This window comes from Chrysochloris asiatica, unplaced genomic scaffold, assembly GCF_000296735.1.
Source record: "Chrysochloris asiatica unplaced genomic scaffold, ChrAsi1.0 scaffold00064, whole genome shotgun sequence".
Lineage (NCBI taxonomy): Eukaryota > Metazoa > Chordata > Mammalia > Afrosoricida > Chrysochloridae > Chrysochloris > Chrysochloris asiatica.
The window spans coordinates 7265397-7289492 of NW_006408582.1; the positions used below are offsets into that span (position 1 = coordinate 7265397).

Here is a 24096-nt window from a genome sequence, read left to right on the forward strand (position 1 = left end):
ATGCTGTAGGATAAGCACTAGACTGCTAAACAAAAAGTTAGCAGTTCAAATCTACCAGCCGTTCCTTGAAACCCTATAAAGGGCCTGTATGAGTTAGAACTAACTCCAGGATATTTAACAATTTGACAATAGCTTGATGAAGTCATAGATGTAAAAACAAAATACTCAAGTTTCACTCAGAGAGAATCAACAATTGACTCAAGGTCAAGTAACCAGTAAATGGCAGTCTTAAGACTCAAAACTTCATCTTCTGACTCCAAGTCTAAGAAGATCAGATGCATATAGCGATAATCTCCTTGTAAATTGACTTTCCCTTAAAAACAATGATGGGGGGCAGGCTTGTAGTCTATACCCTTTGGTTGGTTGATGATGCATGGAGGGGATTGTAACCATGGCAGTGAAATGATATATGATAGGATGAATGTAAAACTAATGTTCTCCCAAGTGAACTATCACATAATTCACAATAAAACATTAAAAAAATACAATCGTTTTTAGCTTTACTAAATTCAAGAACAATATTTACAAATCTAAGGATAGAGAAACCCCTGGGGTGCTGTAGCAAGAAAGTGGACTCTAACAATGAATCTCAAATCAAAGTAAGGCAGTCAGAGTCGCAGGAAGCCCTATTGTGGTCCAACAACTTTTTTATTTGAGCAAGGAGTGCATAAGGCTAATAATCCTCGTTACCTCATACCTAAAGCAGCACCTCCACTAGTCTGAAATTCTCAGGAAAAATACACATTTCAATTGGATAGGTATACTTGAGGCAACTATTCTCATTAGGAAAGAAAACTGGGAATGGCTTAAAGAGATTGTAACTAGAGCCTCACCACCTAAATCTAGCTAACAAACACGTTTTGTTGGTCCATACAGTGTTTCAAACTTTGGATTGTTGCTGATGTGTACCATGGAGTCAATTCCGACTCATAGCAATAGTCTTCATTATCTAATACGGCCGTGACAGAAATGCTGTAAATGGGTGGCTTTAACAGAATTTTATTCTCTCACATTTAGAAGGCTAGAAGTCTGAATTCAGAGTGCCAGCTCTATGGGAAAGTTTTCTCATATTGTTGATTCTGGCGGAAGGTACTTGTTTCTTCTGTGCTTCTTGTTCCTGGGCAATCTGCATGTGGCTTGGCATCTCTTTTCCTCCATCTCTGATTCTTAGCTTGCTTGTTTAGTCTCTTTTGTGTTTCAAGAGACACTGACTTAAAACATACCCTGAAGTCCTGGTGTGGTGCTGAGGGATAAGCACTGGACTGCAAGTTCGGTGGTTCAAACCCACCAGCTGTTCCCTGGAAACTCTATACAGGGTTATGAGTTGAAACCAACTCGATGGCACTTCTTAATAACAAGACTAGTCCTGTCTCACTGACACAATGGCTATCCATCCCCAAATGGGATTATATCCACAGTCAGAGAGGTTAGGATTTACAACACATACTTTTAAGGAACACAATTTAATCCACAACAACCACTTTATAGGACAGAATAGAGCTGCTCATGGAAGGATAAGGTTTTTTCTTATGTGGCACCACTGGGTGGGCTTGAACAGCCAACTTTTCATTTAGCAGTTTAGCACTCAAGTACTGTGCCACCAAGGTTCCTTGAAATGTTAGATTACCCACTGCCATTGAATTGGTTCCAATGAATAGTGACCCGATATAGGGTTTCTGAGACTGTAAATCTTTATGAGAGCACACAGCCTCATCTTTCTCCTTCAGAGTGGCTGGTGGGTTTGAACCATCAACCTGGCTGGTTCTGCAGGTATTTGATGTGCCACTTTTGGCTTGTAATAAAAGGAGTCCTGCTTTTCCAGGGATCAAAGAAGTAGAAATCCCTAACGAACAGAAGTAAATTGACAAGAAAAAATCCAACTGCCCAAAGTAAGCAGTTCAAATAAACAAACAAAAAATCATTGACAAGCAAAACAGAAAGAAACTGGAAAAAATTGGTCAATGCTTTAAACTAAGTAAAGCTCTTATTACCATTTATCTAGAAGAGTAGTTTTCAAACTGATATGACCAGACTATGGTAAGAAATACATCTTACATCATAATCTGTAGAGACAAATATGTATATAATAACTAAAACAAAAGTTTCATTACATATACTTACTAAGTGAGAGGCGCAGTACTCCATTTTTTTAAAAAAATGCAGGATTTAATGTTCTTAAACTGATTTGAGGAACTACTAATAGGTTGCTACTTACAGTAAGAAAAACATTTGTCAGGTCACTAATCCCATCTGCCATAGGCCACCTTTACCAAGGAACTCACTGCCACTCCTGCATGACCCACAGTCTCCTTATTTCTGCCCTAACAATTATAACAACTATTGTTTAATGCCTGTCCTTAATAGCAAAACCAGGTTTAGCCTCACATCCCTAGAAATCAGTATTGTTCAATACCACATTGTATTGAGTTACTGTTAGGTGCTATCGAGTCTGTTCTGACTCATAACGACCCATGCAAAACAGACCCAAACACTGCCTGGTTCTGCGACAGCCTCACAATTGCTGTTATACTTGAGTCCATTGCTGCTGCCACTATCCCAATCCATCTCACTGGGGGGGTCTTCCTCTTTCTCCCTGACCCACCACTTTACCAAACATGATCGCTTCCTTCATGGCTGGTCTCTCCTGATAACATATCTGAAATATGAGAGACGAAGTCTGGTCACCCTGGCTTCTAAGGAGCATTCTTGCTGTACTTCTTCCAACACAGAGTTGTTTGTTCTTCTTATAGTCCATGATACTTTCAATGTTTTTCTCAAACACCATAACTCAAATGCATCAATTCTACATTTTTCTTATTCATTGTGCAACTTCACATGCATATAATTAAGACTACTGAAAATATCATGACTTGAGTCAGATGCACCTTGGTCCTCAAACTAATTAATATCTTAGCTCTTGAACACTTTAAAGAGGTCTTTGCAGCATTTTTTCCATTTTCCAATGCATATGAAGCAACTAAAAATGACTTGAGTCAGGTTCACCTTAGTATTCAAAGTGACATCTTTGTTCTTTAACACTTCAAAGAGGTCTTTTGAAACAAATTTGACCAATTTGTTTAATTTCTTCAGTGCTGCTTCCCCAGACTCTGGATCTAATCTAAGTAAAGTAAATTGCTGACAACTTCAATCTTTTCTCCATTTACCCTAATGTTATTTAATGGTCCAGCTATGAGGCTTTTTGTTTTATGTTGAGGTGTAATCTACACTGAAGGCTGTTGTCTTTGAACTTCATCAGTGCTGCGTCAAGCAAGCAAGGATGCATCATCTGCATTATCTCAGGTTATTAATGACTCTTCCTTCAATCCTGATGTTATGTTCTTCTTCACATAGTCCAGCTTCACATTATTTGCTCAGCACAGAGATTGAACAAGTATGGTGAAAAGATACACACCTGATGCATACTTTTCCTGATTTTAAACCATGCAGTAGTCCCTTGTTCTGTTCAAATGACTGCCTCTTGGTCTATGTACAGGTTCTACAAGAACACAAGTTAAGTTTTCTAGAATTCCCATTCTTGGCAATATTATCCATAATTTGTTCTGATCCACACAGCTATATTTTGAGTGCCATCTAATATGAGGGACTCATTTTCCAGTACAGTACCAGATAATGTTCCACTGCAATTCAGAAATAGATTTTCCTTCCTAGTCTGTCTTAGTGTAGAAGTCCACCACAAAACACCCACCAACGGTGACCCTGCTGGTATTTGAAATACTAGTAGCATAGCTTCCAGCATCAGAGCAACAATGCAACAACAAAACAAATTGACAGTTAAGTGATGGTATTATCTTCTTGTTGTTTTTATTGGTGTTAAGTGCCATCATTTCTGACTCATAAGGACCCTGTAGGGGATTTCCAAGGAGCAGCTGGTGGATTGGAATAACAAGCATTGTCTTTATCAATCCAGTGCTTATCCTACAATGCCACACCAGGACCCTAAGGAAGGCAATATCATCTATTGAGTCATATATGAACTCTAGTCCAACCACATACTAGCTATTCAACCTTGGCTAAATTACTAAATTTCTTCAGTTTTGAAAATTAAATGAGATAATGGATATAAACTACTTATATGTGCCAACTACCATGTAATAATGCTAGGAATTAGGGGTTCTGGTGGGGCACTGTGGGTCAATGTGCTCAATTGAAAGGTTGGTTTGAACTCGAAGATCGGCAGTTCAAGTTCACCAGCCGCTCCTCAGAAACCCTATACAGGGTCACTATGGGTCAGAATTGACTCGACAGCACTTAAAAACAACAAGCCCATATATATCATTCCCTTATCCTAACTATAAAAGACGTTGCTATGAAAGTGTCCTGACTTCATCTCCATTTCTTAATATTCCCTTGGTGGAGAAGAAAAAATGCATCTCAAATAAAGTAGTATAGGAAAGAAAAGAAGACTGAGAGCATCCATATAGTTAATAAATTTTAAAAAATCTTAAACCATTAAAGGTTGGCAATGCAGTAATATTTGAGTATTAGAGTCCAAAGTATCTCAATATTATTTAAATTGACCAGACTTTAAAATAGGAACAATCCTTACCTTTTTGTATTGACTGAAGACACACTGAAAATTGAGTAAACAATGGACTCAGGAGAAGCTGGAAAGAAAAAATAAAAAAACATCAATAATTTGTATAATAAAATAAAAGCTTTATGCCATAGGATTTAAAAGATTAATAATACTAAAATATTAACATTCTTCAGTTTCAAGACTTGCTATAAAACTACAGTAAAGACCAAATAATACAAGGGACCTCATAAAAATTAAATGCTTTTATCAAAAAAAAGTAAAAAGACAAAATACTGATTGGGAAAATATATTTGGGAACCATATATCCATTAAAAATCTAATATATAAATTATATAAAATACTTCTATAACTTAAAAACAAGAAAACAAACAGCCCAATTAGAAAATCAAGCAAAGGGCTTGAATAGACATTTCACCAAAGATATACAAATGTCCAACAGCACATGAGAATATGTCCAGTGTCATTAGCCAAACCAAACCCACTACCATTGAGGAACCCGTAAGGTTTCCAAGGCTGTAAAACCAGAGAACTTCCATCAAGCACTGCTGCTCTTGTTAAGTGCCATTGATTCGGTTCCAACCTACAGTGACCCTGGATAGGGTTTTCCGAGGAGTAGCTAGTAAGTTTGAACCGACGACACTGCAGTTCAAACAAACTTTACAATTATGGACTTAGAAATCAAAACCACATGACATGACATGCAGACATTACCTGATCCCCTATTAGATTGATAATGATTTAAAACAGAACAAGACAAACAAAAGCTGTTGACAAGGTTGTGAGAAATTGGAATTCTCATTCATTGCTTGAAGAATGTAAATATTATAGCCAATATGAGCAGTTTTTCAAAAAGTTGATCATAGTACTACCATATGATACAATAGTAACAATCCAAAAGTGAAAGCAGGAATTCAAACAGAAACCAGTACACAAAGATCACTGCAGCACTTTGCACAATAGCCAAAAAAGGTAGAAGCAATTGAAATGTCCATCAACAGATAAATAGAAAAATGGAAAGAAAAGATAAACATTTGAAGCAATAGAATACTACTCAATCATAAAGATATATGAAGTCCCAATGCATGCCACAACATGGATGAACTTTTGGAATATGCTGAGCGAAATAAATTACAAAAGGACAAACATCATATGATCTCAATTATATGAAATAAGTAACTACGTAAACACAAACCCATTATCAAGTGGATTCTGACTCATAGTGACACTAAAGGACAGAGAACAGCCCTATAGTGTTTCTAAGACTGTAAATCTTTATGGAAACAGACTGGCACATTTTTTTTTTTTAAAGAAGGGGCTGCTGGGTTTGAACCACTGACCTTTCAGTTAGCAGCCAAGTGCTTTAACTACTACATCACCAATACTTCTTAGAAAATATATTGTTGATATTGTGTGCTGTAGAGTCAGTTCCGACTCATCGTGACCCTATATATGGTTTCCAAGAGTGACTTAGAAGTCCAGTACTTATCCTACAGTGCCATACCAGGGCTCATCTAGTAACCAAAAATTATTAGTGGTTACCAGGGATGGGAGGAGAGAGGGAGAAGGGTAGTTTCATGGGATAATTTGGAAAGGATGGAAAGAGTGGTTACAACTTGAAAAATGTAATCAATGTCAATGAATTAACACCTATATAAATTGTTAAACTGATAATATATTTTATTGTATATATTTTCACTGCATAAACAAAAAACAAACCTACAGTAATGGTACTGGCAAAAGGATAAACAAATAGAAATGTTGTACTTGCTGTTGTTAAGTGCCATCAAGTCAGTTCTGACTTGGGACCCTGTGTACAGTTTTCAAGGAGTGGCTGGTGGGTTTGAACTGCCAATCTTGTAGTTAGGAGTCCAGTGCTTAGTCTACAGCACCACACCAGGACTCCTAAATTCAACAGATTCAAACAAATATAATCAACTGTTTTGATTAAGGGCCAAAGGTGATCTTTTCAACAAAATAGTGTTGAAATTGGAGATTCATAGGCAAAAGAGTATATACGTACCTATACAAAAATGTAAAATGGATCACAGATTTTAAAATGTAAAACATAAAACTATAAAATTCTAGAAGAAAATAAAATTGCATGAACTTGGGGTTTGAGGATGAGTTTTAGGTTAATTAAAAGCATATATGGGAAATAAAATAAGTTGGACTTTATCAAATTTTAAAACTTTGCTTTGTGAAAATACTGTCAAGACAATGAAACGCAGACTGGGAGAAAATATACCTGTCTGATTTAAAAAAAAAAAGGTGCCCTGGTGACATAAAGGGTAATGCATAACATCTGTTAATCATAAGGTCAGTAGTTCAAACCCACCATCCACTATGCAGGAAAAAGATGAAGCTGTCTGCACCTGTAAAGATTTACAGTCTTGGAAACCCTTAAGGAGCATTTCTATGCTGTCCTACAGTGTCGCTATGAGTTGAAATCAACTCAGTGGTAGGTAGTCTCTATCTGATAAAAGACTTGTGTCCAGAATATATATATATATATATAAATATATATATATATATATATATATATATATACTCTTAAAACTCAACAATAAGAAAACAATCCAATTAAAAATGGGCAAAAGATTTGAATAGACATTTCACCTAACAGGATACATGGATGATAAAACATACACACACATATGAAAAGACGCTCAGCATAATCTGCCTTAAATGTCTCCAATTTGGTTCTGACTCATAGTGACCATGCATTGGGTTTCTGAGGCTTTAAATCTTTGCAGGAGCAGAAAACCCCATCTTTCATAATAATATACCTCTTGAGTCCTGGTGTGACACTACAGGCTAATGTTCTAGACTGCAAGGTAGGTATGAACCACAAGGTTGGAGGTTCAAACTCACCAGCCACTCCTCAGAAACCCTATAGAGACTTGCTATGACTTGGAACTGACTTGACAGCATTTAGCAACAACAGACTGCTGATTAGATAGAGTTGTGGCATTCATTTTGGGAGTCCTGGTGTGGCACTGTGAGTTAAAGCACTGGACTGCAAAGTCGGTTTGAAACAAGCTCACTGGCTGCTCCTTGGAAACCCTATAAAGGGTCGCTATAGGTCAGAACTGACTGGACAGCACTAACAATGAAATATACCTGTCGCTATGGGTTGTAACTAATTCAATGGCACTTAACAACAACAAAAACCTGTTAGAATCACTAAAATCTAAAAAATGTTAACAAGAATGTGGAGTTAACAAATGAATGCAAAATAACACCATCACTTTGGAAAACAATTTGGGAGTTTTTTATAAACTGAACGTAGAATGCAACAATCATGCTCTTAAGTAATCTGAAAACTTGTATACAAATATGTATAGCTGCTTCATTCATAATTGCTAAAACCTGGAAGTAGTTAATATGTTCTTCAATGTGACCACAGGCACAGAACAATTAAGTGTTAACATTTTGTCTCAAGTTCTAAAGTCTCCTTGTCAACTGCTTTTCTAAATGAACTGCACCACTTGTCACAGATATAAATACACGATACTTACTCTGGGTATACATATTGGGTTGAAAAAAAAACCAACAACAAAATATTACTATTATAGGTGACTTTCATGTTAATACACATAACAAAACATTATTATAATTAACTAAATTCATCTTCTTGAGTTTTTAAAAATCTTATTGTTAAAACATATAACAAAATATTTGTCATTTAACCATTGTTAAGTACAGAATTCATAGACATTAATTACAATTTACCATGTTGTATACCCGTCATCATTGTCCATTTCCAAACATTTTAAAGCTCATTTTGAGACATTTTCTCCAACTTACCTGCCTTGTTCTCATTGAGCGTATCCTCTAAAGGAAAGTGCTTATTTTCATCAAGTTTACATTCCCTTGAAGAAACTACTCCACCTGATGAATCCTGAAAATAATGAACAGGTAAAAGAAAAGAAACATACATAATTTTTGTTTTCTATTTAGTGAATGAACCCAAATAATAGATCTGTTTCTAAAAGATCTAATTTATTACAAATTACATTTCATCCTCTTTTCCTAAAAAATGACTTGTAAAAGTCATTACTACTCATATCTAAGTAATAATTTGCCATCCTGTTAAAATATACTTCCTGATAAAGATGGTAGAAATGAGGACTACAGAACATCACTTCCATAATATGAACCAAAAAAAAAAAGCAAAAATGGCAAAAATTTCTCCAGCAGCCACCAAACTGAAATGGGATAAACTGTGGTCAGAAACTAAGGAACTATCAGCAAGGAAAAGGCAAAAGAATGCACTTCAGTGGCTGGAGAGACTGGTAAATCACACTTTTTAAGTAGTAATAAGAAAGTGGGAAAGGAGCCCTAGTAGTGTAGTAGTTATTTGTTGGGCTGCTAACTGAAAGGTCAGCAGTTCAAATCAAGCAGCTGCTTACAGGGGAAAGATGAGACCTTCTGCTCCCTTAAAGATTTCCAGGCTCAGAAACCCTACTTATACAGGGTCACTATGAGTTGGAATCAGCTCATTGGCACACCACTACCACTAGCAGCTAGAAAGTGGGAAAAGCAAAGTACAAGGAGTACAAAGTACAAATTCATACTATTACTAATTTGGTGAGATTTAGGGAATATATATCTTGGGTAGGAGAGCGCGATTGGCTCTGTACAATAAACTCTAGACTTCAAACCACAAGATTGGCGGTTTGAGCCCATAAGCTGCTCTGTGGGAGAAAATGAGGCTTTCTGCTCCCGCAAAGATGCACAGCTTCAAAAACCCCATACTGGGTTGCTATGAACTGGAACCAGTTTGAAGGCACTGAACGACAACAGTTGTATAAAAATAAAAACAAACGAAAACCCTCTTAAGTAAAAACAAATTCCTTTCCTAGACCATAATATCTCAACAAAGGTATGATAACCATCAGTTTACCATTTTTCAAAGGTCTGAGTTGGGAGAAGGGTATGCACCCCTCATGAAAACAGCTAGCAGAGATGACTACTAGCTATTGGTATTGAACAAAATCATGAGAGAGCACAAAGCTTGTTTCACCATCTAAAATGTGTAAGTCAAGCTTCTTAGCCTGAAAGGAGTCCTGGAGGCACAGTAAGTTAACCACAGGTTGGTCTTTCATAGACTATTACCAGTCTCTTAGGGTGAATCTTGGAATAAAAGGCAGAAAAGGTGTTGCAGAGAATTTATCATGACACTGTGGTAAGGTTGTATCTTCACTGTCAAATAGATATGAAGAATACTAATCAGGACAGTATTCAGGGAGATACCGAGGCTTTCCCTCTGTTTTGCTAGATTGAGAATGATTTTTAAAAGGTTTGTATTATCAAGAGGGGGGAACATCAAGCTTGGTAAAGTGGAGCATCAGCAAAAAAGAGGAAGAGCCCCAACAAGGTGGACTGGCAATGGCAGCAGCAATGGGCTCAAGTGTAATGATTGCAAGGATGGCACAAGACCAGGCAGTGTTTTGTTCAGTTGTCCATAGGGTCACTATGAGTTGGAACCCCTATCAACAACAAACACCACCTCTCCAAATTTGTATTTGAGGTAAATTTATATACAGGTAAATATAAAGTATAGAGTTTGATGAATCTTGATAAATTTATGTGACTATCACCCCTCCTGAGACATAGAGGTGTTTTTCTGATAGAAACAGAATATGAAGAATTTGTGAAATTTAGACTATCATGGCATAACCAACAAGAACATGTCTCATTTATCAAGATACTCAGCAATACTTGACTAAGGGGAAGCAACATTTACAAACGTCTAGATTTCTATGTAACATCTCTTATTTTTAAATCCTGGCTCAAACTGTTTATAACATTATGTAGACTAAGCAAAATTTGATGGGTTGGATTTGGTCCACAGCTATCACCTTATAATAATCTCTTTCCTTAAGTTTGAATTGTAGGTGATTACAAGAGGTATGAACTGGGGTAGAGTTTGACACTTCTTGCACCCAGTAGCTCAATGTTCAGTTCTTGTAAGCACTTAGGCACTTGTCTTGTCTCAAAGGTTTCAAAAAGGGTTTGAGTTGCTCAGCATACGAGCCTGAGAGTGTCCTGAGCACTCTGTATGCCTATCATTTCTCCTGCAAGGGTTGTGATGAGTATAAACAAGTTACCACAGACACAGGCGGGAGACGGCCTTTCTTAAGGCATGTTTCCTCAATTGCTCTCTGCTCCTAAAAACCAAATCAAACCCACCACTCCGTTAAGTCAATTCTAATTCTTAATGACCCTGTATCAAACCAAAACATGAAACTCAGTGTTGTCATGTTGATTCCAACTCACAGTAACCCTTTAAGACAGACTACCCCACAAGGTTTCCGAGACGAAAAATTTACAGGAGCAGTCAGCTTCAACAGATAGCCTCATCTTTCTTCTGCAGGGAAGCTGGTGGATTTGAACCACAACTTTGTGGTTAGCAGACCAAAGACTACATGCCACCAGGGCTCCTACATGGAAAAATAAAATTAAAACTTTTCTTTGATAAGATTCCAGATAGAAAATCTAAACGTCTGCTGTGTAATGTTGTTAAGTGCCATCAAATCAGTTCCAACTCATAGTGACCCTGTATAGGGTTTGAGAGGAGCAGCTTGTCAGCTTGAACCACCTACCTGTGGTTAGCAATCCAGTGCTTATCCTACTCTGCCACACCAGGACTCTATCTAATGTAATAGCCACAAGCTACAGAGTTCTTATAGGTAGCGTTGCAGGATAAGCACTGGACTGCTAACAGCAAGGTCACCAATTCAAAATCACTAGCTGCTCCTCGGAAACCCTATACAGAGATGTTATGAGTTGTAACTGACTTGATGGTACTTAAAAATAACATTGAGAACTTGAAATGTGGTTAATCCAAATTGAGATATGCCTGAAGCATAAAATAAACCCAGATTTTCAGGAATTAGTACAAAACAAAATATGTAAAATATTTCATTAATAACTTTTATATTGATTACATTCAAATGGTAATGGTGGAAGTAGGGGTTATATGCCAACAAGTCAGTTACAACTCATAGTGACTCTGTATAGGGTTTCCGAAGCTATAAAGCTTTATGGGAGCAGAAAGTCTCATCGTTCTCCCTAGGAGCAACTGGTAGATTCGAACTGCTGACTTGCAGTTAGCAGCCCAACTAGTAACCCACTATGCTAGGTAGTATGCTATACTACCTTAAAATGGTAGTATGTTTATTTAAATATTTTTTACTTTTAAGACTTTCTTAATATGGCCACTAGAAAATTTTTAATTACATATGGCTCATTATTACATTTCTATCAAATAAAAATAACCTCTTCTAGACTATTAATTATGAGCATGATAAGAAGGCATACATAGCCACCATAAAAGCATACTATATAAAGTAAACAAAAACCCAACTATTTGTTAACAGTGATCATCTCTAGGTCCTGATATTACAGGAGGTATATATATGTACAATGACAAACTAACAAATGCATAAAGATTTATTTGTTTATATTCCACACTTTAGTCTCTATATTTTACAGAAAAAAGGATTACTTTAAGCAATAAAACTAAAACAAAATGAACAAATATGCTTACACTCTGGAAGCTCCCTAAACTTTCTTACTTCTACTTCCTAAAAACATTGATTACCAAATAAGTTATTAAATTTCTCTGAATACGCTTACCCATGAAAGAATTTAATAAAACCTATGTCTTAATGCCAACAAAATGTCAGTAAGCTTTCTTAAGCCAAAAGGGGAGAAAATCTCATATTTCTACCCTGTTTCTAAATTCTTTATAGCAACTAAACTGTACATTACCTGGCTTCATAAAATCAGTCCTCTAGGTTTTAAATAACTATGCTATACAAGGGGACTTCACAGAGTTTGTGGAAAAGGAATGAAAAGATAATTAAATTTTCCCATAAACTTTTTGAAGTCCCCTCACCACTGTGGACTAATGCGCCAGACTGCAAAGCTGTTTGAACTGCAATGATGGCGGTTCAAGCTCACCAGCCGCTCCTCGTTAACTATATACAGGGTCGCTATGGGTTGGAATAGACTCGACAGCACTTAACGACAACAACATATTATTTATACGTATGTTTTTTTAAATCACCAACTTAGTTTTTAAAGTGATACATAGTTTTTTTTTTTTTTTACCTTTATTAATTTCTCTTCGTTCTCACTTCTTGTACCCAGTAGCTCGATGTTCAGTTCTTGTAAGTACTTAGGCGCTTGCCTTGTCTCAAAGGTTTTTCTTTCACAGACAGTGTCTACATCAGAATCTTCAGTCATTTCTGATTTATTCTTTCCAGCAGGTCCCAGTAATGACTTATTTTCCAGAGACAATTTTCTAAGGGAGGACTTTTTTGTACTAACAAAAAATGCCGCTCCACCCTGCAGAGTAACATGTGGTTTTGTTTTTTGGCTTAGAACTCGAGGAGCATTCAGATTATTTTCAGCTGGATAACAATTATTCTCTTTATCCACAATTGGCTTATAGGCCACTCTGTTGTGCCTGGAATTTTTAGAGTTCCTTGATATAGGCTTGATGCATTTATAACTTCGTTGACACTTAGCAGTTAAACTCTTCTTTGGCTTTTTGTTCATCTTCTTGGAGCAGACTGGTTTTCCCTGAATTTTTTCCATCAAAATGGGTAAAGGCTTATCTTCCTTATTCATTTTTAGGCAAGTGGCTCTACTCTCTTTTATCAATTTTCTCTCCAGTGGATTGAGGTACCACTTATCTTTGTTGTAAAATGATACAGTAGACACAGCAGATTTAAACGGTGAATTTGGATCTGCAGACAGCAATCTATTTTTTTTAGTTGTTGTAAATGATGAGATATCATGGGAACTTGAAGTGAAATGGTCTTGTTGAAAGCAATGTTTCTTTTCTTCATTTTTATCACTGTTTTGGAAAATGTGCTTTTTATTAGGTGGTAGAAATATATTTTCAGGAAAGTCCAATATTAATTTCTTTGATGGAATGTCTGATAATAGGCTATGACAAGAAATCAAATCCATTGGTAAGTAATCACTATTTTGCTTCAACATTTACTTCAATTTACTGTTAAATAAGAAACAATTTTACCTACAGGTCATATTAAAAACAACAGCCCTCTCTGAAAAACATATACAAACACATTATCTATAAATTTAATAGCAAACCAACTCAAATTGTCTTTACCAAACAAAGAATTCAAATATTTTTTTAAAAGGAAGGTCCCAATGTTGTTCAGGGAAGTAAACATCGTTTACAAAGAATTTTGATATACATATGTATGTATATGTGTGTGTCTTTATTTTTAAACTGATGTCTAGACCATATGCAAATGATAAGTTCATATACTTTGTTCAACTGGTTATAGGAAGTTCCTTATAATGATTAATTAACTGGAATAAATTGATCTCCTAGAGGCTGTTCTGTTGCGAGTAATTTATATCTCAGGTATGACTGAGTACACTCTTTCTAATATTGCCTACAGAATAAGCATCCATTATATTCAAAAACACTATTGCAGAACAGCAGAAAAGAGCAGGGTAATTAAAAAGGTATGGCATGCTTTCCCAGATATAGAAAACAGCTTTTTCTGTGATTCCCTGCAAAAGAACTAAAACTTCATTATGAAAACTTACAGTATTTTCAGACTAGAATTAGAATATAGAATATTACAATAGTCAAAAGGAGTACATGAGTGGAAGAATGGAAATTTTATAAGATGGTAGATTTTTATAAGATGGTTTCTACTCAGAGGAAGATCAAGCCTTCAGTATGGATTGTACTGAGAATGAAGATCCTCACAACTGAACCAATAAACAGCATCATGATAAACAGAGAAAATACTGAAGTTGTCAAAGAGTTCATTTTACTTGGACCCAATCAACACTCATGGAAGCAGCAGGCAAGGAATCAAAGGTCATATTGCATTAGGCAAATCTGCTGTAAAACACCACTCTAAAGTGTTAAAGAGCAAAGATATTACTTTGAGGAATAAAATACACCTGACCCAAGCCATGGTATTTTCAATCACCCCATATACACGTGAAAGCTGGGCAATGAATGTGGAAGACCATAGAGGAATCAATGCATTTGAATTATGGTATTGTCTAGGAATACTGAAAGTACCATGAACTACCAGAAGGACAAACAAATTTGTCTTGGAAGAAGTGCAGCCAGAATGCTTCTTGGAAGCAAAGATGGCAAGACTGTCTCACATACTTTGGTCATATTAACAGGAGGAACTAGGCCCTGGAAAAGGACAGAGAAAAGAGGAAAAGGACAGAGAAAAAGAAGAAGACCCCCAATGAGATGGATTAACACAGTGGCTGGGCTCTAACATGACTAAGATTGTGCAGGACCAGGCAGTGTTTTGTTCTGTTGTGCATAGTAGGGCAGTTATGAGTAGGAACAACAATACCCAAAGAATGAAACCGAGTCAAAGATAGTGAGTGGACTCATAGGATGAGACTCACCTGTCACAGTTCAAAGGGTGTAGCTTCCTTTTCTTTGGGGTAAAAGCTGCCATCTTCTTAATTGAGTTCCTAAAAGCAATAAAGCATTTTAACTAACCAAATTCATCAAATAAATAGGAAAGTCAATATATCAAAATACTTTAAAAGTTTGAAAAATTTTCTAGACAGCTGATGGTCCACAAGGGCAGGAAAAGGGTTTATTAAAAAGTAAATTAATAAAAATTTAAAGCAGGGAAAACCACAATACTACCACACCACAGTAGCAAATAAGAACAGGTATAACGCATGTTTCAAGCTAAAATGACCCTAACGAGGAGGAATTATTTTTTTTACCCCTTTTCACGGTACACTTTCCCCCTTAAATAACCTGATGAATATACAGGACGCTTACACACTCCATCTTTGGAAAAGTCCTCCATGAAACACCCTATCCACTGTGAGATGCTGTTCTATGCTTCCATTGCATCTTACATCACGTTCATATTCCATTTAGTACATTTTCTTACTTGTTTAAACATCTGTCTTCCTCAACATTTAGTGAAGGTAGAGAAGTTTCTAATTTTTTCACCAGACCCAGAAAACACAGGGGTGGGGTGGGGGTGGAGGTAAACATAACCCTCCTGTGGAGACCTGTGAGCAAGCCACTTGGCACTCCCCAGCACAACGTTGCCCAAAAAGGTTAAACTCTTTTCCGATATTTTTTCGAAAAATCACACAAGCGTGATATAAAAGGTAAACACACAAACAGAAAGACTGGGGTCTCTGAGAATTAATATAGAGCTGAGGCTTCAAGTAGGAGTCTCCTAGGTACAAGAGAAAATCACCCCTCTCCCAGAACCCTGTCAGAGCGAGGGGAGAAAAAAAACAAAAAAAAAAACCTCCGGCATCAAGGAGAGGTAAATTCGTCCTTGCTGGTGCTCCAAGGTCAAAGTAGGAACTCTCTTTCCCTGACATTCACCTCCGTCGTCGCACAGAACCTAGCATTCTCAGTCTTTCAAATCCAGCCTTGGTCCTCCTCAGTACTTACCAGTTCCTCACAGTCGTGCAAACTCTCCTCAATCTAACCAGATGCTCCGTAAGTGTATTCAAATTATTGCGCGCCAGCCGCGTCTGAAGCTGCTCCGTTTCTATTGGCCGCGTCTCAGCGAGTTAAAGGAACTGACTTGTTGATAGCTCGCTCAATAACACTTGCCCCGCCTACCCGGGTGTCTGTCTTCAAGATTCTCCCGCCCTTGCTGGTGGTGGTTATGTGCCGTGGAGTCAGTTCCACTCATAGCGACCCGTACAGGGTTTCTGAGACTGGAGATCGTTACGGGAGCAGAAAGCCTCATCTTTCTCCCTTCGAACTGATGACCTTCAGGTTCGCAGCCCGATTCGTAACCACTACCCAGAGAAAAAAGTCTTTTTTCCTCAGGTAAATCACGCATCCCACAATCCCTTGCGTCAGGGTCGCTCCATTCCGGGAGTTTGTTCCGTGGCATTTCGGGAATTGTAGTTTTCACCCTCGATTCCTGGTGTGGCGCTCGCTGTAGGATATGAGAAGGACAACAAGGTCGGTTTGAACCATTGAACCACAATGTCGGCGATTCAAACTCACCAGGCGCTCCTTGGAAACCCTATATAGGGTTGCTATCAATCAGACTCGACGGCACTTAACAACAACAACAACATCAATCAGAATCTACTTAACAGCACTTAACAATTGTGTATACATCGTTGTACTGCCCTGATTACTGTGTTTTTTTATAAATTGAAGGATTATTGTCAATCTTCAAGCATCAAACAAATCAATGGGGCCATTTGTTCCCAACAGTGTGTGCCCACTTCCTGTCTCTGTGCCACATTTTGGAATTCACATAATATTTCAATCTTTTTCATAATGCTGGTGGCTCTGTAGAATAAGCACTGAATTTAGAACCATCACAGGTCAGCCATTCTAGCCCACTAGCCACTCAGTGGGAGAAAGATGAGACTTACTGCTTGCTCGGATTTACAGCCTCAGAAACCCTTTACCGGATCACTGTGAGTCAGAACCGACTTAACGGTACTGAACAAAAACAATAGCATACTTACTAGACTACAGTATAAACATAATTTCTGTGACTCGTTTAATTGCAATATTCGCTTTATTGCAGTAATCTGGAACTTAATCCTGTTCTGGGGGATAAAAGACTCCCAAATTCAAATTTATCTTATAGAGCCCCCTTTGTCTTAAGCAGGACAAAGACAAGACAAATTATTGGACAAGGAAGACCATCAATATGAGGCCATAATGGTGTTCAAAGGATTCACATGGTCATAGTATAGGCAAATACCTCAGAGAATAACAGGTTGTATCAGAATTTAAATTCTAAAGCATTTTGCGGAAGGCTTGGGTTCATGTGGAAACCCTAACTCCATTTTGAGTGTAGACTTTACTTGGGTTCTTCTAGACCGTTAACAAGCAGCATGACAGCTTTGCCTTCAGGCAGAATGTGTTTGTAATTTATATGTTGGCTGGTTGGTTATGTGCCATGGAGTTGGTTCTGACTCATAGCAACCCTGCATAGGGTTTTCTGAGGCTGTAAACCTCTTTTTTTTTTTTTTTTTTTAAGTTTTTGTTGTGAATTGAGTGATAGTTTACTTGGGAGAACATCAGTTTTACACTCATTTCATTGCAATGATTACAATCCCCTCCATGTTTTCAACAATATTTGCTTCTATTCCTGCTGTTTTTTATTTATTTATTTGGATGTACACCAAAGCACTCAGGAATAAATAACCATTCAAACAACCAAAGGGTATACCCCATAAGCCTACCCCCCCTGCCACCAGCACACAGGTCCTCTCCTCCCAGAGTCCAGAGTCCCCAGCCACTCCATCTCTCCATGCCATCGCCTCTAACTCAATCTCTGGCATCACTGCTTCTCTGGATAGGGTCCCGCACTCTGCTCTTCTCCCTTGATGGTCCCAGGGTCCTCTGCTCATGGACTGCAAGATCAACTGCTCCTCTCCTTCTGTTACAAAACATCTACCTTTACATTTATGACATTCATAATCAGTCCTGATAGCAATTATTCAGTATTGAACCACAAGAGTCTTATCACCATCTCCTTTCACCAGCCCTGTCCAGACAGGTTGAAACCACTCAGTGGAGATTCTACCTTCCCCTGCACCCTCTGAAACTAGGCTCCCTCTTGAAAACTTGTAAGCCAGACACTCCGTGCCTTTGTAGCCCCCCATTTTGGGTAGCCAATGTCCAAGTTGCCCATCCCTGTCAACTCTGTGTACCAAGGGGGTGGGAATGATCATCGCTGTAAAGATTAATTCCCTCTTTTGAGCTATTAAATCCATAATTATAGGTCAAGTTCATCAAATTGTAGTTGTTGTTGTGTGCCTGGGAGTCGTTTCCAACTCATAGTGATCCTGTGTACAGAGTTTCTGAGGCTGTAAATTTTTACGGGAACAGAAAGCCTCATCTTTCTCCTGTAGAGCAGCTGGTGGTTTCGCACTGCTGACCTTGCGGTTCGCAGCCCAATTCGTAACCACTGTGCTTCCAGAGCTCTTTCAAATTGTAGTGGATTACACTTTTTTTCTTCTTTCTTCCTCTAGTCAAATTCTGATCATCCAGCTGTTGAAGCCAGGTCAAATGTTTACTATTTGCAAGTTTGGGTGTTCTTGTGCATCTCCCTTCACTTTCTATCAGCTGGATGCTTCACTCTCCACTCTAGTTCTGTGTTGCTATGTCCTATCCATGGACTCAGGAGTCCTCAGGTCTCACAATACTGCTAGTCAACCAGATCATAATCCAGGCTAACAAGAGTCTATTGAATGTGGTCAGATTTAGCTCACAACTGCATTGCTGTTTCCCCCCCTATTTCCCCTTATCGGTAGACCAACGTGGTCACCAGCAAGACCACTTGTCTGCTTGTTTATTCCCCTTGAGTCTCAGGCTTGAAGAGGGTTTGCCCTGAGGGGACCTGACTGCTTGCCTTGATGGCTAGCAAGCAAACAACTCGCTTGTTCTTGTAGCAGTCAATCCGACTGCTGTTATTGTTTTTGATTTTTCCTGCTGGTCTTTCTTTCAAGAAGTATCTTCTGTTCTTCTAGCCACTCCAGGCTAGTCTGCTTATCCTTTCAAGTAAAAATTTCCCACCTCATAAGATTCCGGATGGGGATCAGGATTCAACCTATGGTCTTATGCAATGCAAAAGACCGCAGGAAGCCTCCTTCACTGGGCAAGTTCTAGCCCCATTTAAGTATTCCAATCAGTTATAGGCTGAAGATGGGCTAACAAGCTTTGTATAGTGATGTTTCTGGCTGTACTTTTCTCTCCCCTTCAAGTGTCTATGTTATAATAGTAGGCAAGGGAAACCAAAATTCATAAGAGTCAAGCATCTTAACATTATTTCCCCTCTTTTACCCATTCAAACCATGCCTGTTGTTCCAAAGTTGAGCATATATCACTATTTACCTCTGTCCCACTTAGCCCATGCAAACCTGCCTAAATATTCTCCCATCCACCTTGTTCTTCCATTACCCTTCCCCTTGTGTATTGTCACTCCCCACACACACAGCACCCAAACTATCCTGTCTATTCCCTACCCTGTGCTCTGCCTTCCCCTTCCTCCCCTCGCCACACTCCCTATACCCTGGTAACTGACAAAGTTTTTTTTTCCCTTTTAATGTGGGTACTTTTTCTTAAGCTTTTACAATAATGGACCTATGCAGTATTTCTCCTTTTGTGACTAATTTCACTCAGCATAATGCCCTCAAGGTTCATCCAGGTTATGGGGTGGCTTGCAGCTTCCTTGTTATTCTTCAAGGTAGCATAATATTCCATTGTGTGTATGTACCAGTTTATCCATTCTTCCATTGATGGGCACTTAGGCTGTTTCCATCTTTTTGCTCTTGTGAATAGTGCTGCTTTGAACATTGGTGTGCATATGTACTTGTGTTATGGCTTGTATTTCTTGTGGATAAATACCAAGTAGAGGAACTGCTGGATCACAAGGCAACAATAGTGAGGTTAGCCCGGGATCAGGCAGTGTTTTGTTCTGCTGTGCATAGGTTCGCTATGAGTCAGTGCTGACTCTATGGCACCTAACAACAACAACAACAAGGTATTTCTATTTCCAACTTTCTGAGGAAGCACAACACTGTTTTCCAGAGTGGTTTGACCTGTCTATTAGACTCTGGCCATGCCTCCACCCCCCACCCCCCAAGGAAAAGTAAGGTTGTGACTGGGGTCTCACTCTCTAGTAAAATGGGGGCATCCTTAATCCTTAGTTCTACCTTTATCTTTACTCCTTAGTCCCATCTTAATCCTGCCTCATTAACAACTCACTCCAAAATGGGGCCACAAAACAAGTAAAATGTATTAAAATGAAATTCATATTAAAATTTTGACATTAACACAAAAATTTATATTTGAAAATTACTAAGTTAAAAAAATTATTTGGAACATGCAATTTTGCTCTACAGGTCAAAATAAAGAGTACTTAGAAGACGCCTGAAAATAATTTCATTCTTTTGCTGTATGATGTTTTAGTTGGTGCTTTTGCAGATCTCCATGAGCAATTTTCTTTCTATTTTATGGTTTAGCTAATTTGTGTATATTGATGTAAGATGATCAGGCCTCCTTCTGCTGTTGTTTCTTGGTCTTCAGGTTCTCCTCGTGCTTGTTAAGCCTGCAGGCATGGCATACATTTTCTTGGGGTTTGGACTTCTTGCCCTTATAGAATTTCCTTAGGTTTGCCTTTTGAGTCTGGTCCATGATTGTGACAACTCTGGAAATGGATTTATGGACAACTTGGATTTTAGCGAGCTCTGACACTGCACCTCTAGTTACTTTGGCTGTGACAACTCCACCTTTGCTATTGTTGTTAGTGCTGTGGAGTTGTTTTTGACTTGTAGTAGTTTCCAAGGAGCAGCTGGTGAGTTTGAACTGTAGATGTTGCATTGCTAACGGACCTTGATGTCCAGAGCATTATCCTGCAGCGCCACACCAGGGTAGGTCCTTTTCCTTGCAGGGAAAGTCCTGAGCCTTCATTTTGGCTAAGACAGAGTACGAAATTCTCACATCCAAGAGAAAGAGAAAGGTCAGTATTTTTCTCTTTCAAATAATACTTTAAAACTTTGTGTACTCTTTTTCCATTCTTTGTTGCTGAGCTTTCAGAGTTCATTGGACTACACAGGGTGAGGATGACTAAAAAAGGCATGATACAAACTCAAGGTCAAGCTTTATGTTAAGATGCATTTTGGTTCACTTGCACAAGACAGGACAAAATACATGACAAGTCAATGTCAGCATAGAGCAGCCAATGCATTCTTTTGTGGTCAAGGAGGTGTTATACCCGATAGGTCCAAAATTAAAAGGAAAATGTAATTGCTAACAACAAAATTTGTAAAATGGCATCAATTTTATTTAGTGCCCTACCAGTTCCCTTCCACTGTGGTGTTCGCTTTTCCTCGTGTCCCATCTGCTTGTCATTGAATGGGTCTTCGCTTTGGACAACCGTTGCCTCTGTTTGTTGATGGTTTTAGCACATGCTTACCTTGCTTATTAGGTAATCCATCACTGATCATACGCTTTGTTATCCTTTCACAGATTTGAAAAGTGAGGCTGTTGTTGTGGTTAAGTGTCCTCGAGGAGGTTCCGATCCAGTGACCCTGTATAGGGTTTCCGAGGAGCAGCTAGTGAGCTTGAACGGCCGACCTTGCAGTTCAAACAGACTGTGCAGTCCAGGGCATTCACCCACAGCGTCTAATGCCACTCCCAGATGTTCCTTACAAATGGCGAAGCTAGTGGAGCTAAGCAAAAAGGATGAATGACTAGTTGTGAAGAAGCAGTTTCTGCTCTTAGCAGAGCTATCGGGGTGAGACGAAAAGGAAGCAAAAAAAAAAAACCCACCAAAAAACAAAACCCTGTTAATCCGTAAAACGTCACTGTCCACTGGGTACTATTGAGTTGCTTCTGACTCATTAACTTCACAAACCTCACTATCATTATTATGTTTGAACCTACTGTTGTAGCCACTAGGTAGTTTCTTAAAGTCTGTCATTGGCATTTTTCTTTTATGACTTTAGAAAAGCTGATAGTTTCCAATCACCACTTATCCTGGATTCATTTTTCTTCTCAATCCCTATATCATTTTAAATCCCAACACATCCTGCCCGAATTAAAGAAAATGCCGATGGTCCGGCTATATGACGCAAGCCCACATCCGCCGGAAGTGCGAGTACTTCCGGAAAGCTGCCGGCTGCCGCGAATCTGGTATCCTGGGCTGTGGTTGAGCGGTGCTGCTCTGCGCAAGAGTGGCAGCTCCGACGCTGGGACCATGGTATTCTACTTCACCAGCTGCAGCGGTGAGTGGGCACCGTGACTTCCCGGGTACCTGTTCCACATCAGGGCTCCGAAACCGAGACCCCCCAGGCCTCCGCTAAGCCTGGAGCTGGTCCTAAAGCGTTGGGTGCCTCTTTTCCTTTCCCCCTAAGTTTCCCCTCCTTGTTGGTCTCTCACGGCCACCCTCCTTCCCGGGAGTACCCTGGTCAGGGTTCTGGGAGCGCGGAGGGACTATCCCCGCCTCTGCTGGCTTAGCATTTGGGAGCTGTTCTCTTCCCCAGGTTGGGAGAGACCTTCTGTGGCATCCTGGAATTAGGCAGTTAGTGGACTCTTGCACGCCCAAATCTTTAATTTGTTTGCTGACATTATTTTGGGTGCGACCTGGTAATTGTTCACTTGGAGAATAGAAACACTTGCCAATAACTGTGGTATAGGAAGTGCGCTTTATCTTTCTAAGAAAGGGTTTTAGAGTCTGGGATACAACAGAAAGCAATAAAAAAGACCCTGGAATGGTTATATAACCACTCACCGGGCTAGTTCTTTCCCCCGGTCTTAAAAATTAATGTTTTTGTTTTGTTTTGTTGTTGTTAAGTGCCGTCAGGTTGATTCCGACCCATAGCGACCCAGTACAGGGTTTCCGAGGAGCGACTGGTGAACTTGAACCGCCGATATTGAGGTTCAAACCGACATTGCAGTCCTGCGCATTAATCCACAACACCACACCAGGACTCCTTGTTTTGTTTTCGTGGTGGTCGTGGTGGTGGTGGTGGTTATGTGCCGTGGAGTCAGTTCCGATTCATAGGACCCTGTACAGGCTTTCCTTTTGTTGTTCTGAAGTGCCATTGAGTCACTTTCGACCCATAGCGACCCTGTATAGGGTTTCCAGGGAGCAGCTGGTGAGCTTGAACCGCCAACATTGCAGTTCAAACGGCTTTGCAGTCTGACGCATTAGCCCACAGCGCCACACCAGAACTCCTGGGGTTTCCTTTGTTGTTGTTGTTGTTAAGTGCTGTTGAGTCAATTCTGACTCATAGCGACTCTTTATAATGTTTCAAACGGGCAGTTGGTGAGCTTGAACCACCAACCTTGCAGTTCAAGTGACTTTGCAGTCTGACGCATTAGCCCACAGCGCCACAGACGAAAATTGGATACTTTTAGTTACATGAAAGGTTTAGTTCTCACCTTCGTTTCATTGCTCATGCTCTTCCTTTCACCTAAAATTAACTCCAAGTTAACTCCTAACAGCCCTGGCTTATTGTTTCCCATCATGTCTTAACTAATACCATCCCCAGATTGCTTAGATATACCTCTTCTGGGACTCCTTTAATATCCTATGAATAGTTTAGCATACATGGTGTGGCGCTGTGGACTGCTAACCACAAGGTTGATCGTTCAAACACACCATCTGTTCCTTGGAAACCTTTTAAACTTTGAGTCGGAACTGACTTGATGGCACTTAACAACATTTAGCATTACACCTGTCCCTTGGTATTGCTCTGTGCCTCCTTGTGCTAGAGTGTAAGCCCTCTGAGGGTGAGGATAAGGAGCTCTTTGTTTCCCTAGCATAGTGTCCTGTTCATAATTATTGTTAAAGTGTTTGTTTATGAAGGATCCATACGGTGCCCCTATGTGTTTTATTGTACACACACACACGTTGTTGTTAAATACTGTAAAGTCGGTTCTAAATCTTGGCCATCCTGTTTAGGGTTTCCAAGTAGCAGCTGGTGGGTATGAACTGCCAGCCTTTTGATTAGTAGATCAATGCTTATCCTACAGT

The 24096-nt window shown here is 39.1% G+C and overlaps 2 protein-coding genes across 2 annotated transcripts in view; one reads left to right on the forward strand and one right to left on the reverse strand.

Moving 5' to 3' along the window:
- The window catches only part of ESCO2 (establishment of sister chromatid cohesion N-acetyltransferase 2), a 35662-nt gene extending 13346 nt beyond the window's left edge, over positions 1-22316 (reverse strand). The window contains exons 1-5 of the mRNA XM_006864434.1: positions 22144-22316; positions 14996-15064; positions 12680-13523; positions 8366-8459; positions 4568-4625 (exon numbers count right to left, since the gene is read on the reverse strand). Coding sequence (XP_006864496.1) covers positions 4568-4625; positions 8366-8459; positions 12680-13523; positions 14996-15064; positions 22144-22316 — 1238 coding nt within the window. The remainder of the gene's footprint in view (positions 1-4567; positions 4626-8365; positions 8460-12679; positions 13524-14995; positions 15065-22143) is intronic.
- The window catches only part of CCDC25 (coiled-coil domain containing 25), a 52481-nt gene continuing 50641 nt past the window's right edge, over positions 22257-24096 (forward strand). The window contains exon 1 of the mRNA XM_006864351.1: positions 22257-22342. Within this exon, the coding sequence (XP_006864413.1) occupies positions 22315-22342 (28 nt within the window). The 5' untranslated portion in view covers positions 22257-22314. The remainder of the gene's footprint in view (positions 22343-24096) is intronic.